We start from the raw sequence: 16,334 nt of genomic DNA on the forward strand, positions 1-16,334 counted from the left end.
ATGGCTGTCCTGATCATTCATTGTCCTATCAAAGACGAGAATTAGTGACGATCATTCTGCAATAAATATAAAAAAGCAAACTCTTCCTAGCATTAAATGAAGACAGGACAGATGATACACCCAGGATTTGTCCAAGTGGAGATATTATACAAGACATTAAAGTCCCATGTAGCCCTGAGAGATACCAGAGCAATTTGGTAGACTTAGGTGCTCCAGAAAACCCCACCAGATTCCTGTAAACTCAAAAGGCCAGGTCCCGACAACCCACTTATGGTCACAAGGGAAGTCTGAGGGATAACAGGAAATAGAAGGCTTACTTACATTCCTTTCCAGTTCAATTGCCCTGTCTTTCAGTTTCAGCAGCTCCATGGTAGCTTCTCGGTGTCCTGTTTCCAATTTCTCATTCATCTGGTGGTTGGGAATGAGTTTCTCTGTAGAATACCTTAGTGAATTCTGAGTATGCTGCCCATCCTGTTGAGTCTGCTTAAGTGCATCAAAGTCCTTCTTTACCTGCATAAGCCAACGAGGAACAACCTTCACTACTGATTCAACAGTGGGATTTTACATTAATAAATATAGGATGTGCAGTTCTTTTTCACTGTAGGCACTTAAAGGGATTCAAGAACTGTTCCCCTCACTTCACAAACAGGGAAGCTGAGACACAGACAGGAGGAGAAATCCATGTCTGTTGGCTTCCAGTCAGGTGCCTTTGGACTCAAGCTCACTGTCACCTAACAAACAGGCTGGTTTTAGGTGGGAAGTTTAAAGCACAGTTTAATGAAAGCATAGGCTGAGGAACATAAGGCAGAAAAACAACACAATGGCAACAAAGAAAAAACATGGAGAAACAGATCTGCAGGTGGTCCTTACCTTGAAAAATTCTGTCATAGACCCCAGCCGAGTAGTTTTGCTGAAATTGGTGCCATTATACTGAATGGGACAAGAGAAAGCAGGCAGGCCAAAAAGGTTTTTTAGGAAGTGTGCGTATGTGGTGGGGGAAAAATGTACAGACAACTTGTTCTTGCTCAGTTATGAAACACATGTGAATATGCAGAACCACTCTTACCATATTTAGATCATTCTGTAACTGCTGGTTCAAGTTCAGAGAGTCTTTCACTTGAGCTTCCAGCATTGCAATCTTTTCCTCTTTCACAGCTAGTGTTGTTTTTAGTGCTGATTCAGTTTTGCTCTCCAGAATCTTGTATTTTCTGAAAGACATGAGAACAGCTTTCCAATATCTACCACTGTGAAATGAGCCACCACCATCTATATAGGAGATTTTGCCTTCATCCATTCCAAATACCATCATATGTTACATTGCAAGTATTTGCTTCAGGAACATGATTTCCCCTACTGCCGCAGATCTCTGCTGATATATTACAGCTAGGGAAGCTGCTTTAGGAAAACCCAATCAATTTGAATAGGGGTTACAACCAACATGGACCTATAGAAATATCTAAGAGCTACATAACTTAGGAATATATTTTTTTCTGTTTTTCCCTTAATTACACTGCAGAAATTTCTTCTCATGTCTCTTTCGTACATTTTGGACAAGGAGAAAAATCAGCAATAGGCCCTAAAGACTCCTGCAGAATAGGTATGCTTCTCTAACTAGCTCTTACCCAAGAGACCTGTACACACGTGTCATTGGAGTTTCTTTGTTCATGGCTCTAGGATTTGCGATCAATAATTTCTTAGGCAACATCTATGTTTATATTAACAGGTGGTTGGATCACCAATTACTCGAAGTCACGACGCACACCAACTAATGGACAGTTAGAATCATAGAATTGTTAGGGGTGGAAAAGACCTCCAAGATCATCTGGTCCAACCATCATCCTACTACCAATGTCACCCACTAAACCATGTCCCTGAGCACCAGGTCCAAACTTTCCTTAAACAACCCCAGGAACGGTGACTCCACCACTTCCCTGGGCAACCTGTTCCAATGCCTGACTACTCTTAGACACTATTCTTACTTGTAAAAAGAATAACAGGAGGAATCTACACAATGGATTGCTAGAATAGCTACCCAGCTGCTCTGCAAGTGTACTGTGATAATACTGGCTAGCATGGAGAGAGAATGACATTTCTTTCTTCCTACCAAGGAAAGGGTTGGCAAAGCTTGCAGTATACTGCCAAGCTTGCTACAGAAAAATATGCTTAATGTCCAAAATTGGTAAGGATAACTGAAGTGAGACAGATGAGAATTGAATCAAAAGGCAAAGGGCTTAAGAGTTTGGCTGAGGAAAAGCCTGCAGAGTCAAAAGAATGACAAGAAGAGCTCAGTTTCCTCACGTGTCATCATTGCCATTGTCATCTTGTAGCAGCAGCTCTTTGCTCAATCCTATCTTCTCCAGTTCCTGGCTCAGTTTGTCCAGCTCACTAGACAACTGTTGACTCTTCAGCTTCTCCAGAACCAAATCCTGTAACAGGACTAAACGATTAGTTGCTCTGCAAAGGATAGTGATAATTATCCAGCACAATAGATTTTTTTTAAAGGATACTAAAAAAGTCATTGGATAAAATCCTAGTCCCAAGAAGGTCAGTTAATATTCTTCGTCAGTGCCAGCTGAAGGCTGGATTAAACTCATTGCTTTTATTTATAGCTTACTCAGAATAAATCTGAAGAACGCTATCTTTGACCTTTGTCTCACTCACTGTACTGAATTACTTCTGCCAACACGGGCATCCTGCCCATCTGCCAAAAAAAAAAGGGACATAAGGGACATGTACAGGACAGGAGACATCCTGCCCACCTGCCGGCAGATGGGATGTGTGCAAGACAGTGAACATGGCACCAGCAGAGGGAGTTCCCACCTCCCCGAGTCCAACCCAAAACAAGGATGAAAAGCCCTGCCAAAAAGTCCAGCCTAGGCTGGCACACACACAGAGAAGTGACAGGACTTCAGTATGGAAATTTCCTGAGATAACATGGTTAAGATTTGTCACCAAGGGACTTACACATTTCCACTACTGACTCTGACTTTTTGACATATGGAAAATCACTGGCAAAATTATAAAACCATAATTATATTGCTGCATATGTGACAGGACAGCTCTGGAGACTGCAGTTCTCCACTTGGTTACTTACTCTCATATCTATGGATGCATTCTGGTTTCATTTAGGTTTCTTAAAGAAACTTAAGCAGAACTAGAAAGAGAAGTCATATGAGAAGGGCATTTGACAGAGCCCTACAAGATGGTATGGGCAATGCTTTGCTTTTATGCCAGTAAAGTGCTTTGTGTGGAAATAACCTTAAAAGACATAGTATCACCCCACATGTTTAAAAAGGGCAGATCATTTTTGGTGCATTGCCAAGTTCCAATGTTACAGATGTTCAAAATTTTCTGAAATGCAAAGGTATCATGAAGATCTACACTGCTTATATTTCTGTTCCAAAATTTTCTTAAATGAGGCATGGGGAAAGGACAACAAAATTAAGGAAGCATTTCAAGTAAGAAAAGATAATCCTGAATATCAAACAGAAGCAAGAGTAGAACAAACAAACAAGTAATACTAGTAATACAAAAAAGTAAACAAACTGTAAGTAGTCAACAGTTCTGTGCTATTACAAATTTAGCCAACGTGTTTAAGTGGCAAGGAAAAATGCTAAGGTCAATGTTAGTTTATAGTTTAGAAACAGGTCCCTTCTTCAATATCCTTGAGCTCCTTCTACAGAATCTGTAGAAGATAAGTGAGAAAAGGAGAAGATATGCTTTATGCATGTGCTGCATCACAGTCTGCAGATGTCTGAGAAGGGAAATATTAAAAAGATGTCTTCTCAGAAAAGCTATTATTCTCTGTATTTTTAAGGAAAGCTGGATAGAAACAACTTGGGACTGTTTAAAATATTTCTGATAAACTTTTTTTCATCCTGAAAATTACACTACTGCTTCAAAAACTAAAAGCAAAGGAAATCTACAAGTTAGTAAGGCTAATGCAATTACTTAACTTAGTCATTTCACTGAGCTACTATAGCACTGACAATTTTCATTTGAATGTTCTTTCGCAGGGAATCCTGTTTCTGCTAGGACAACAGCAGGTGCAGCAGGTCATAAGAGAAAGCTGCAATAACCTGAATTAGCTCATAGGCCATTCACAAAAGTAGCAGGAGCTGGCACAAAAACTGTTAGTTTGTCTAGGTCCTAATGCGTACCGTGTATTTTTTAAAAGATGACTACTAGGAAAAGTATGCTGAAGTGGAGAGGGCTGCTGGAAGAGATCGCTGCTGCTTAACAACAGAGCTGCTTAGGATGCTTTCACTCTGTAGGAAGATGTAAAGCAAAGCTCAGTGCAGCCGTTACTGAAAAGGTCAAGTTGGTCACCTGGGACAGGTCTTGTCCCAGCTATGTCTGTTTTAGAACTGGGATGTTAATATGTCCTCAACAAGTGCTCTCATTTCTAAGGTTAGGAGTCCATCTCCCTTACTGGAAGCTCTCAAGTAAGCAAACAATTTTGAAGTCAGAATTTGAGGAAGCAAAGTCATTGGTTACAGCTACAAGGTGGGAGCTGTGTTAACACCCTGTTCTGCATGAAGATGATGTCATTTGGAGACACTATGTTTGTGGACACAAAGTGGTACGTTGTAGTTTTTGGAAGGTTCCACATTCCAAAGCAACACTATCCAGTGATGCCCAGTAAGGCTGTGAAGAAATAGTCACAGGACAGATGACTTTCTTTGCTACTTCACAGGGCTGAAAAAGAATAGAAGTGTACTGAAACCAGTAGTATTACTTTGCTTACCTCTCTCAATGTAGCTAGTGTTCTTTTATCAATTGTAGCTTGCTTTATGAGATCTTTATTGTCCTTTTCGAATTCTTTCAGCTTATTGGATGAATCTCTAAATCGAGCAATTTCCTTTTCTAGAGTCTTGTTTTCTTTCTCAGCAACTGCCAGCTTTACTGTACTGTCATCCAAAATGGCATCTTTCAACTCCACTTGTTGCCAAAGCCGTTTTGTTTCTTTCTCCAGCATTTTTTTGTCCTTCTCAAGCTGAGATATTTCTTGTTCTAGGGTTTTGTTCTCCTTTTCTAACCTCTCTAGCCGTTTGGCAGAAATCTTTAGCTCCTCAAGGTTTCTCTGAAGGACCTGATTTTCGTTTTCCATTCCCTGTACTTCTTTTTCTAGCTCCTGGATCTTTTTGTTGCTGTTCTCCAGCATTTGCTGAAGTCTCTGATTTTCAGAGTTGATACTCTGATAGCTCAGCTCCAGCCTCTCTGACTTCTTGCTCAATGCTTTTAACATTTCTACATTCTTCCTTAAGTCCTCTTTCTCCCTCTGCAAATCTTTATTTTCTGCCTCTATTTGTGCCATTTTTGTGCTGGTAAATCTCATTGTCTCCACCACCCTCCTAAGCTCCAGATTTTCTTCATCCAATTGCTTGTTGTCCCTTTCCAGGTCCCCAAGACGGATAGAAATATTCTGCAATGTGTCCAGTGATTTTCTTAGTTTCCTGTTTTCCACTTCCAGATTCCCATTTTCCTGCTCAAGAACTTCGACTTTCTCTGTCACTATTTTCATCGCTGCTGCCTTCTTTGTGAGCTGCTCATTCTCCCTCTCCAGACGATGGAGCTCTTTTTCCATTTCTTCCACTCTTTCCACTTTTTCTTTAACCTGGTCCAAATCCTTTTGCAATTGTTTCTTCTCAAATTCCAACTTGTTCAGTTTGGCACTAGTTTCTGTAACCGTTTCATGGAGGATCTTGTTCTCTTTTTCAATATCTTTCGCTCTTGCCTCACTGCTCACTTGAGATCTTTGTCTCAGAGACGACACCACTTGATTAAGGTGATCATTTTCTTGTTTAAGGTCTTTTATCTACATAAACAACAAAAAAAAATGCAAATGCTACTCATCCACCTTACAACATACGCTATGATTTAGTCTTAAAGCAGCCAGCTGATGGTTAACAAAAACAACTGTTTAACACAAGAAAAATTTCACAGCAGTTTTCCCTGATTACCAACAATCCAAACTAATGAAAAATTGTTACCTCTGGTATCTTGGTACTCTAATGAACTAAAAATTGGTTTTGTATTCTTCCTACCAGATAAAATCTAAGCAGAGATAAAAAGTGGACAATAGACTTTCAGAGAACACCTCGGAGAGGATGTCTCATTATGAATCATTCCTAATAAATGTTACCTTTCTGTTTAGGTTTACATTCCTGTCTCTCGGATTTGAAGACACAAATTTTCCCTGATAAGACTTCAGAAGCCCAGAAGTTTTTTTTTGTAGCAGTTATAGATCTCATTAAGGATACACTTTCTGTAAAAGCAGTACATTGACCTCCTGGCCAAAATCAATCTGAAGAAATTGCAATTTAGACTGCAATTTGCATCTGATTCTTATCTAGACAATATCCCCAAAAATGAAGCAGGAGTTGAGCCTGAAAAATCAGAATCTACCCTTTTCCGGTGACTGACTTCTGTTTTTGCTTCTTGCACTACCTGTGAATCATTCATCAATTGCAACGTCAAAGAGTCCACATGTGCTCTGAAATGTATGACTTTGGTGGTAAAGTGCAATTTCCCAGGTAGAAGCCTGTGTAAGAATGCTTCAGGATGAAAAGCACTACATAAGACATTTTGTAATTAACCTCCATCCCACAAATCTTGGAGTAAATTCCAATACATGCTGAAAATACACATTCCAGCCACCAATGATCTGTGTATGTATTTTCTTCATTGGTCTACTTAATGCAGATGATACTTTGCATGAACCTATAATAGTTTCAAGGCATTGCACATGAACTGCAAGACAACATTAAAAGCTGAAGGACATTTAAAATATCAATCCAGAAGATGTAAATGTTTTCTCATCATCTTTTAAAGAAAGAAAAAGCATTCAGGACATCCAACTGGCAGATTCCTCTGCAATAAAATGGGATTTTATTTGCACATTTTAAAATCAGTCAGTGCCCGTTTAGTAAGATCCAGGGCTTTTTTTCCCAAAGAGGAAAGATCTGCTCTTACAACAGCCTGAAGATGCCCTTATGGCAACAGGAGAAGTAGTAGCTACCAAAACATATTGGGCTTTTTTGCACAAAGAAATATTTTACCTACTTTTGAACAAGTTGAGCCTACATGCAACAGCTCTCAAATTGCCCTATATCCCTGAGAGAACAAGAGGCTCTAAATGGCATCAGCAAATTACCACTACTGAGCATGTGCTTTCAGATTACATTCGTAAAGTTTGCACCTGTCTGTCTTTGTCGGCTTTTAGTGTCTCCATGACAACTTGTAGCTGTTCTTTCTCTTTTATCAATTCTTCACTCAAGGTTTCCAGATCTTGATTACTTTGCTTCTCTTTTTCAATTTGATTTTGCAACTTCTCAATCTGTGTGGAGAGAACACACAAAAACCTATCAGTCACAGCTTGATACAGGCTCACACAGTTCACACTTTAAAGTATTCTGAAGAACTGAGAGGAATGAGATGAGGACTATGGCTGATGGATACAAATCTTTCTCTTCTGCTGCTTGCCAGTCTTAAGAGGGTGAAAAGGACTGTTGAATTTTCTCACAGCAAGGTACAGCAGTGAAAAACAGTTCACCTGCCTGAGTGCACTGTTTTGCTCCTGTCAGTGGCTACAGTTTCTGGTGCTCGCCTTTCTGAGTGACTTGTCTTCTCCATGACTGGTGGCCTTACTCAAACAGTGGACACTGAGAAGGTTATTACAGCAATTCAGTGAGCAACAGGATTTAAACAGTCAGGAACAGAGGAGCAGCACTGAAGTTTCCAAGTTCACCGTCCCTCTCCCTGTGGTCTGTCAGTCCCCTGTTTTCCCAGCAGGTGACAATGCTGTATTTCAATGATCTGTGAATAAGAGCCCTACAATGAACGATGTCTTCCTAGTACCTCACTTTGAAAGCTGTGCAAATAATGAACTGAGAACAGTAAAGCAGCACTACTTTAGTATTTAGAAGCATGAGATTCAGAGAGGTAGGCTGCCCATTTCAGGAAATACTCCTCCTTATCCTTGTAAAGTGCTGTGAAAACCTTCAGCTGTGCATAAATATTGGCTATTTTTTTGTGTTGGTATCACGAACCTTGCCAACAGTGAAAATGTCAATGAAAAAGGTATTAACAATAATTCTCACAAGTGGGAAATAGCTAGGGGCTAGGCTCTGCCTATATCAACATGTGCCTCATTACAGGAAGTGTTTAAACAAGCAGGGGCTGCTGAGATTGAAGATAAGAATGGCTTAACATTTAGAAATGTGACCACGTTAAGGTTCATTGGTCTCAAAGGAGCCGTTCAGAGAAGGCTGGAACATAAACTCAGTAATTCAGCAATAGCTGGTCTTCATTAGCACCTCCTAGAATACTGGTGACACGTAAGAAACTACCGTTTACAACTTGTTTTGGTTCAAGGAGTTAGGAGTGCAGGGAAAACAGATACTTGCGCTGCTGTTACTAGACTGCGCCCGAGTAAAGGATTTTCTTTTAATAGTTTCTCTCAAAACATTTAGAGAAATAAACAAACAGATGCAGAGGACTTTTCCTTCATATCATCTCCCCTTGTACTATTTAAATAATCCAGTTTGGCTACATGATCCTTCCAAGCAGTAGATAGCAAAGCATACTCTGGTAACATTTCTTGAAACTCTCAGACAGCGGATGAAATCTGACTCCAGTTAAATGACTTTACTATATGTATCGCAGGAAAGTTTATTTTTAAAAAGTACACATACACACATAAAGGCACACAAAATTGAGAAAAACACTCTCTCTCTAGCTCTGTGTAAACTCCAGAATGAAATCAGAGCTCACACAAAGTGTCTTTAACAGTCCTTGAGAACTGTTGCCCTCTCCTCTGCAGAGTAACCACTCTGTCATTAGTTATAGAGACTTCCCCCGTGGGCAGCCATACCCTCTCATTAAGACGATACACGTGTCAGAGAAATACAGAAGAATGGTGGAGGAAGCGAAGATTAAAAAATGCAAACGCAAACAAACACTTCAAATCAGGATTATTTTTACTTATCGTGTATCAGGTTTCTGCACACTGAGACACAACTGTATGTCTCCCAGAGTACAGAATAATACTGTGGGTTTTTTTCCCCAAATCTTCCTGAATAGGAAATGTGAAGCTAGTCAGCAACTTGAGCGGCCTGTGGTATTGAGTCAGAACTTACAGACTTAAGTCAGATCCCGTCATATTCTCTGTCTCTCTAGTAGAGCTTGATTTATACCCTTCCACACATTTCAGCTGCTCTCGATAGCGGTATTTTTAACTGCCATTTTCTCTCATTGGTCTGATGTGTACAGTGGCCCCTTCACGCCTCACAGGCATTCCCCACTACTGGGTGTTGTCTTATTTAACTACCAGCCCTGTAGATGACCCTACCATGTCAACACATTCATCATCGCTGAAAACATCAGACTAATGCTAGAATCACAACTGCTGGCACCAAAACAGTGCCATAACTGGAGGTGCCCACAGGAATGTGCCTGAGGCAAAGCCAAAGGTTGACCACAGCTCTTTAAATTACTTAAATTGCTGTACGCCACAGGTATCTGCTGACTGTTTTATATTTCTTGATCTCAAATTTTAAGCATGTAAATTAGAGCTGGAGTGAATTACTCATATACAACAGGTCATAAATGGGAGTATGGAAGGAGGAGTACACTGAACAGAATTTTTGCATTTTTCTTTGTGCACAGAAGAAAGGCAAGAAGCAGAACTGGTCCCTCAACTTGGTGGCAAAAGAATCTCTCCAGAAGATGGATTGATTCAGTGACGGATCCCTGTTCTCCTTGGCAGAAAATCTGACACTCTTCTAGTTTTGATCTAGTAATCCATGACCAGCATTTCATATCAAGATTCTTTCTCCCCTTGTCCTGTAAAGCGTTCACTTGCCCCATAAGCAGGCCAGAGGGGACTGGAATCCTTGTATTAATGTCATACACACAAGATACAGCAGCAATGGGGAAGAGAGAAATGGGGTTTATATTCTGGGTGACTTAGCAAAACAAAGGCAGGAATGTGGAAAAAGTTGTCAAGGAAATTATTCAGAATAGCAAGCATCATTTCCCGGCTGGCATTTGACTCAATTCATCGGAGTTCAGAATGCAAGTCAACAGCCAGACAAAAATGGAGCTAGTAGTTGGAGGTGAACCCAGCACTGTGTTTCACAAAGACAAGGGCATTTGAACTAACTGTAGTAAGTTAACAACGGAGTATAACACAGACATATATATAAAAATACATTTAAAAAGTTACAACCTGCATGTTTGTTACCAGTGATTAAAAGAAGCCAGATCTTTGCAGAGAGTGAGAATATCTAAGAGCCAAAAGGACGAGACAAGGAGAAAGAGCTGATGCAGGACTATTGGCAGAAAAGACTTCTTTAAAAATATACTAAGTTGATTTCACCTGTGTGTTTTATTTGACTCGCATAGAAATATTAAAACTTTCAAACGAACAAAAAAATTTCAATGTGGCCAGGGCTTTCTTAACTGGTAGAGCAAGCACTACTGACTGCCATAAGACAACAAAAAGGGACAAAATTGACAGTACAGTCTGACTGGAAAATGAGTACTGCTTTTATGAAACAGGAAGAATCACTTTTGCTTACAATGATGTACTTAAGTAGCGAAGCAGTGAAGTAGAAGGTGATAGAATATACCACTGTTAGAATAAGATTAACTAGAAGGCCCAAAAACATCCTGTCTTACTGAAGAACATTGGTGAATTCCTTCCAATCCCTCATCATTCAGGAATGCTGTAAAGCTCTGCACACTCTGTGTTCAAAAACCCAAGAGCTCTGTTTGTTCCTGTGAACAAGGATTACCTTTTTGCTAAGCTGTTGATTTTCCTTTTCCAGTTCCACAAACTTTAGACTGCTCTCTCTGGAGGTCAAGGAGGCATCTCTCAGCTCTTGGATTGTGTTCTGCAAGCTCTGATTATCCTTCTCTAGCTTCAGTATGCGACTCGAAGCACATTCATTCAATTCAAACACAAAGGACTTTCTAGCTGTTGAAACATGAGAATCAGAAGGTGGCACTAATCAATTCACAAATATGTTCTTTTCTAGGTCCTTAAGATTCACTTTTATTGAAGATAATTGCAGTTAGATCCTTATCATCTCAGCTTGACTGTTAAGTAAACACTATTTAAAATAGAACCCCTTTCTACAGATGATAATTAAAACCTTTAATAAATAGGGAAGTACCTGAACAGATAACCATCTTAAAAGCTACTTAGTTTCTTAACTCTCCTGAAGCCACTTTAAACATGTTAGCTGCATATTTTATTTTAATAGTAAAATAGACTTTGATACCCTTTCATACTTCCATAAGAGGAAATAAATCAAGGCAGAAAGTAAAACACTAAGAAGTATTTGTGAAAACACCAAGGACGATGCAGTTCCAAAAGCTAGTGAAAACTTAGGTAAAACTGAACATCTGATTACTCAAATTTATTCCTTTGCCTTTGTTTATACTGTTCTGGTACACAAAGACAAATATGCAACTCTTAGCAGAATCAGGTGACTAATCAATAAAATCTGCACACTGAACTGCATGAAATATTTTTCATTTCCCAAGTTCCCTTTAGCACTGTTGTTTAGGCTAGTATTATAAACAGAATGAACGTTAGACACGGAAACCAATGATAAGGCCTGACTAGTGAAGTGAGCATTAGTTACATTTGTGGTAGTTATGGAAATCAAATCAACCATTCAAAAAAAATAATCAGCCAGTTATTCTACCCATACACATTTTTCAGTATCTAGTAAAAATAAATGACTTCAGCATACGCTACTTCCTGGAACTTAAAGACCAGCTAATTGTCTGTGCTAATTGTCTGTACTAATTGTAGTAAAGAATACTGAAGATCACAGACTCCCTCGCAGCCATTCAGTTAGAAATATCCCATGTTCAGTATGGCATTTCTGCTGTGTCATATACAAACCTTGTTTTTTAATTTATTTATTTTTTTTTATCATTTAACTTAAAGTCACTCTTTCAGTGACAAACAAAATAAAAGGAAGACATTTTAATGTTTTCGTAAGGAAGCAAAAGAAGCTAGGAGAAATGCATTTCATAAGTTCCCCCAAACTATGTTCAAAGTCAGGTGGCTCAGCAAGGGAACTTGTCAAAATGAACCAGCCAGCTTGGTGTCTCTTGTTTCCTTTGCAGTCAAGTAACCTCTCTACTCTTTCGGAGACCACAAACAGAAGCACAACAGCAGCTACACCAGCTGGTACTCACTATCTGCAAGATCTGTGCTTTTAGACAGCTGTTCTAATTCCCAGCCTAGGTGTGCAGATTCGTTCATGCTCTGTTTCTGGGCAATCTCCAAGACCATGTTCTCTTCTAGAAGTTCTTCAATTCTCTTCTTGTCTGTGTCCCGATCCTGTGCAAGACACACATGAATGAAAACTGGTAAGAAAACAGGACCGGTAAGATTGGCTGGCTTCAAGGTGTATCCTGAGCTAAGATCTTCAAAATGCATCGGCACTCTGGAGACACTGAAAATATAACCTTGAATTCTACTGAGCTTCTTCGACTCATGTCAAATGTGGATCCGGTCATATGGATCAATAAGTAGATATCTGGCCTCATAATTAGGGGGATTTCAATTATCCAGAAAACAAATCCAGAAAATGAGGCTACCATTGCTTCCAATAATTACTTTGGTCATTTACATTTGTGAGACCTGAAGCCGTACTTCAAGGGTCTCAAATTTTGAGAAAATATTACCCAAAATTTCATCAAGTCACCCAGAGAAGCAGCATGCAAAATCACCAGCCACTTTGGAAATGCTGAAGTGTCATGTTACCCTTTATTTGGAAGTCAATAAACACAGCACCTTCAACGTCTTTGTTTCCAATATACCCTGTTTTTATACAGTTAAACCCGCAATAATTCAAAATATAGTGGCAAAAGGCAAACTGTTAAGTAAAATACAAGAGAGAGATGAAAAAGTATTTTTATTATTAGTGGGATTATAAAATCTAACACTTCTGTTTGTAGACAATCTGCCACTTCGTAGATCTCCTTGTCTATGAAGCAAAAGACCATGTCTCTGATTTATGTAATAGAAAAAAATTCCAAAATTTAGTTTCTCATCTCAGCAGCAATGGATTCTTAAAATCGCTGTGATTGCTGTGGGTTTTGTTTCCAGCAAAAAAGAAAAGATCATTTGTTGCAATAGATTTAATTTCCTACATCTAACAGATTTCTACTTAACTGATAGATACCAACATCTACTTTATCGGTATATATGAAAGCAATCTCTATTTTAAAATTGTGATATACCTCCTTGCATGAAAACAGATTTGTCAAACTGTCTCACACAGTAGCACTGGCAATATTTAAACTGTTAATGTTATAATATTTTAAGAATGCATGTACACAAAGTTCAAACTACAGACATCTTTAACAGCACTGTTGATTTATCTGCCTGTCTCCACTGATTTCTCAGGCAACAACTTATGGGACATAGCACAGAAACAGAACTTTGAAAAAATAGCAAAATGAAAAAGAGAGGGCATACCAGCTCTACATCATGAAGTTTGGATTTCAACTGCAAATTCTCCTTCTCTAATTCATGCAATTTATCACCACGAGCTCTTGCCATTGTTAGCTGTTCTTCTAGCATGGCCTTTGTTTCAATTAATATGATGTTGTCCTCTCTTAGCTCCTAAAGAGAAAAAGTAACGTTGTTAACCTCTTTGCATTAAGTGACTTTCATAAATTGACATTGTAAAATACAGGAAAAAAATTGACTTGTTTCTTTGTTTTATAAAAATGACTTAACCTGATATTTTAATGGGAGACGATTCCATGTTTAATTATCTGTGAGTCGCTAATGAAAGTAATGTTTTCCTTACTGTGCTTTCCTGAATTTTAGATATCTAATGGAGTTCCTTTTTCTTTTTACAGGGCTAGATCAAGAGGTGCACCAAAAAAACTGAAGACAGAAGAACTGTTCAGATCCAGTTACACTGTCATAATGCCACTTCCCTAGCCAACTCACTGCAGTCCCTGACTCAGTTTTCCCAGTTACAAATTACATTATATTTATTTTAAAGAAATGTTATAGTGTGTTCAAAGCATGTTGGGGAGCATTATCCATCAATATCACTACGTCCATATCTCTGTTTCTGTACACTCACATGTAAATATCTGTTCAACAAAGTTTCTCTCTCATGAACAGAATTTTAAATCAGTTAAACAAAAGAATTTGTTTTACACTTATCACTTAACATCCCCCACCCTGCCCTCCCAAATAAACACATGAGCATTAACTGCACAAGCCATGTCATTTACCCACTAAAGCTGTTGGATCTCTTTGTACTGAGTAAAAGTTTAACTCTGCTGCAGCCACAACACTAGAAACAATTACAGAGCACTCTTAGCAAAGCAACAGATGAAACTCTCGGCATTCAAATATCTTATCTCCAGAAATAAGAAATGTCCAAAGCATAAAATCTGGCCATGTGTCCTTGCTCATGTTTTAAACACACTCATTATATGATATGTTATTTCAGGTTGTAATACACCTCACTGCTTTTACTCTTTATGATGATTCCGTAAGTCTTGAACCATAGATACCATTTTCTGTGGCAGGAACACATCAGCATTTATAAGATTAAATGGGTACAGGAAGGATTTTTGCCCAGAAGCATTACAATAGGGTATGAGGCAGACCATTCAATTTCTAAATACATTTTCTTTCGCCCTTTGTTCCCTTCCTCCACTCCCTTCCTCTGCTTCAATTAAACATGCAAGACGACAAAATGTTTATGCAGGCAGGATGAAATGCTTATGGCTTGACAAGTTTATTCCTGGACAACAGTCTTCAAAATGTAAAGTCTCTGCTGACATCAGTGTTCATGTCTGTTCTCTCAGACCACAAACATCCAAACCAAGTAGATGCCTGAAAGATCACCAGGCATGAGCAAATTGCTTTCACTGCTTAACCAGCAACAACCTTTGCGTTTTTGGGGGGTAGAATCATACTTTAAAAGCCTCATGTGGCTCAGCTATCTTAAAAAAAAATGCAAAAAAAAAAGCTGCAAAGCACAAGTTAAGACTGTCTAGTGACAGTTACTCGCCTTGCCTTCTGATACTAGAGGGGGGACATGATTTAAGAGCCTTATATAGCAACCTTAGTTGTTTGCTACATCTTCACTGTAGATGGCATAGTATGGAAGTCTACCTTATGCATACCACACTGCCCTTGATCTCTCCCTGGGTCAGCTACAAACTTGCAAAATACAAGTAGAACAATTTCCTCACTACAGCAGCGTTAAAAAGGACAAGTCTGATAGTGCTTGTGAAGTGGTTCATCTACCACAATTAAAATGTCTGAGTCTGCATGTAACTAAAATAATAATAATAATGAAACACTAATTTTATAGAAACAACATTCAGGGCCAAGTCTGATCTAACCATGCCGCTTCAGGGTGGGCAAACTAAAAAGGCTGACACAGATGACAGACCAGAGGAAGTACACAACACAAAATGTGCTGAATGTCATTTAAGCTGCCAGAATGCCCGTAATGAAACGGCAACACGACCAGTTCGCTTTGCTAGACTGTCACACTCAATCTGGACCACAGCCCTAAGCAGGAAGGTTGAGTCTGACCTCAAAAACACAGCCTCAGAACTATGCCCAAAACAGCTTACCAAGCAGGAACTAGTTATTTCAGAGTCTCATGAAGAGTCAAGCTATCTTCCAAGTACACACACACATCCAGGCTCCGGTACAAACCACACAGCACTGGGAGCTGCAATATATGGAAGACAAGCACTTTCCATTGAGTGCCCAGGAGGGGTGGACACGTCAGTTCAAAGCAGTTCTGATGAAATCTTAAATTAATAACCTGGTGGAAATGCCTGCTATGGCGAGGTCAACATTGCTCACTGGTGTAACCACAATCTGAGGTTGTCTTAACATTGAAAAGTTCGTGTAATTTAAATAATTACTCCATGGGATCTTCGTAGACTTCCATCTCAAAGCCTGGAAGGCAGAACTCTTCTAACTACAACATGTCAGCACTAACGTCTCACAGAGCTCACTGCATAGGACAGTCAACCTAAGAATGTGTCCATCTACAAATTGCTTGTTAGTCAAAAATTCAGCGGGTGGTCATGGTGTGGTGATGCTTCCACCAGAATTATGTGTTGTTGTGTTTTTTTGCAGCTATAAATTTGTTTTTTAAACTGAGTTGCTTTTTTTTTTAAGTCAACAGTAATAATTGTTTTGAAAATACTCTCAATTAAATAGGCAAGAGATTCAAAACTACTTTGCTTTATATTGCTTAAATTGTGATAGTTTAATATGCAACATACATAATCCTGCTTTTGTAATTATG

The 16,334-nt window shown here is 39.0% G+C and overlaps 1 protein-coding gene across 5 annotated transcripts in view; it reads right to left on the bottom strand.

Moving 5' to 3' along the window:
• Positions 1-16,334, bottom strand: part of CCDC88C (coiled-coil domain containing 88C) — a 91,787-nt gene that overhangs the window by 21,875 nt on the left and 53,578 nt on the right. For 4 of the 5 annotated variants that reach the window (XM_083838836.1, XM_083838837.1, XM_083838835.1 and 1 more), the window contains exons 11-18: positions 13,508-13,654; positions 12,220-12,364; positions 10,800-10,981; positions 7,202-7,339; positions 4,748-5,818; positions 2,299-2,426; positions 1,067-1,208; positions 322-510 (exon numbers count right to left, since the gene is read on the bottom strand). In XM_083838836.1, coding sequence (XP_083694962.1) covers positions 322-510; positions 1,067-1,208; positions 2,299-2,426; positions 4,748-5,818; positions 7,202-7,339; positions 10,800-10,981; positions 12,220-12,364; positions 13,508-13,654 — 2,142 coding nt within the window. Of the gene's footprint in view, positions 1-321; positions 511-1,066; positions 1,209-2,298; positions 2,427-4,747; positions 5,819-7,201; positions 7,340-10,799; positions 10,982-12,219; positions 12,365-13,507; positions 13,655-15,645; positions 15,747-16,334 lie in introns of those variants that run through there. The other variant, XM_083838839.1, reaches the window with a different exon arrangement.

This window comes from Anser anser, assembly GCF_964211835.1.
Source record: "Anser anser genome assembly, chromosome: 5".
NCBI classification, from domain to species: domain Eukaryota; kingdom Metazoa; phylum Chordata; class Aves; order Anseriformes; family Anatidae; genus Anser; species Anser anser.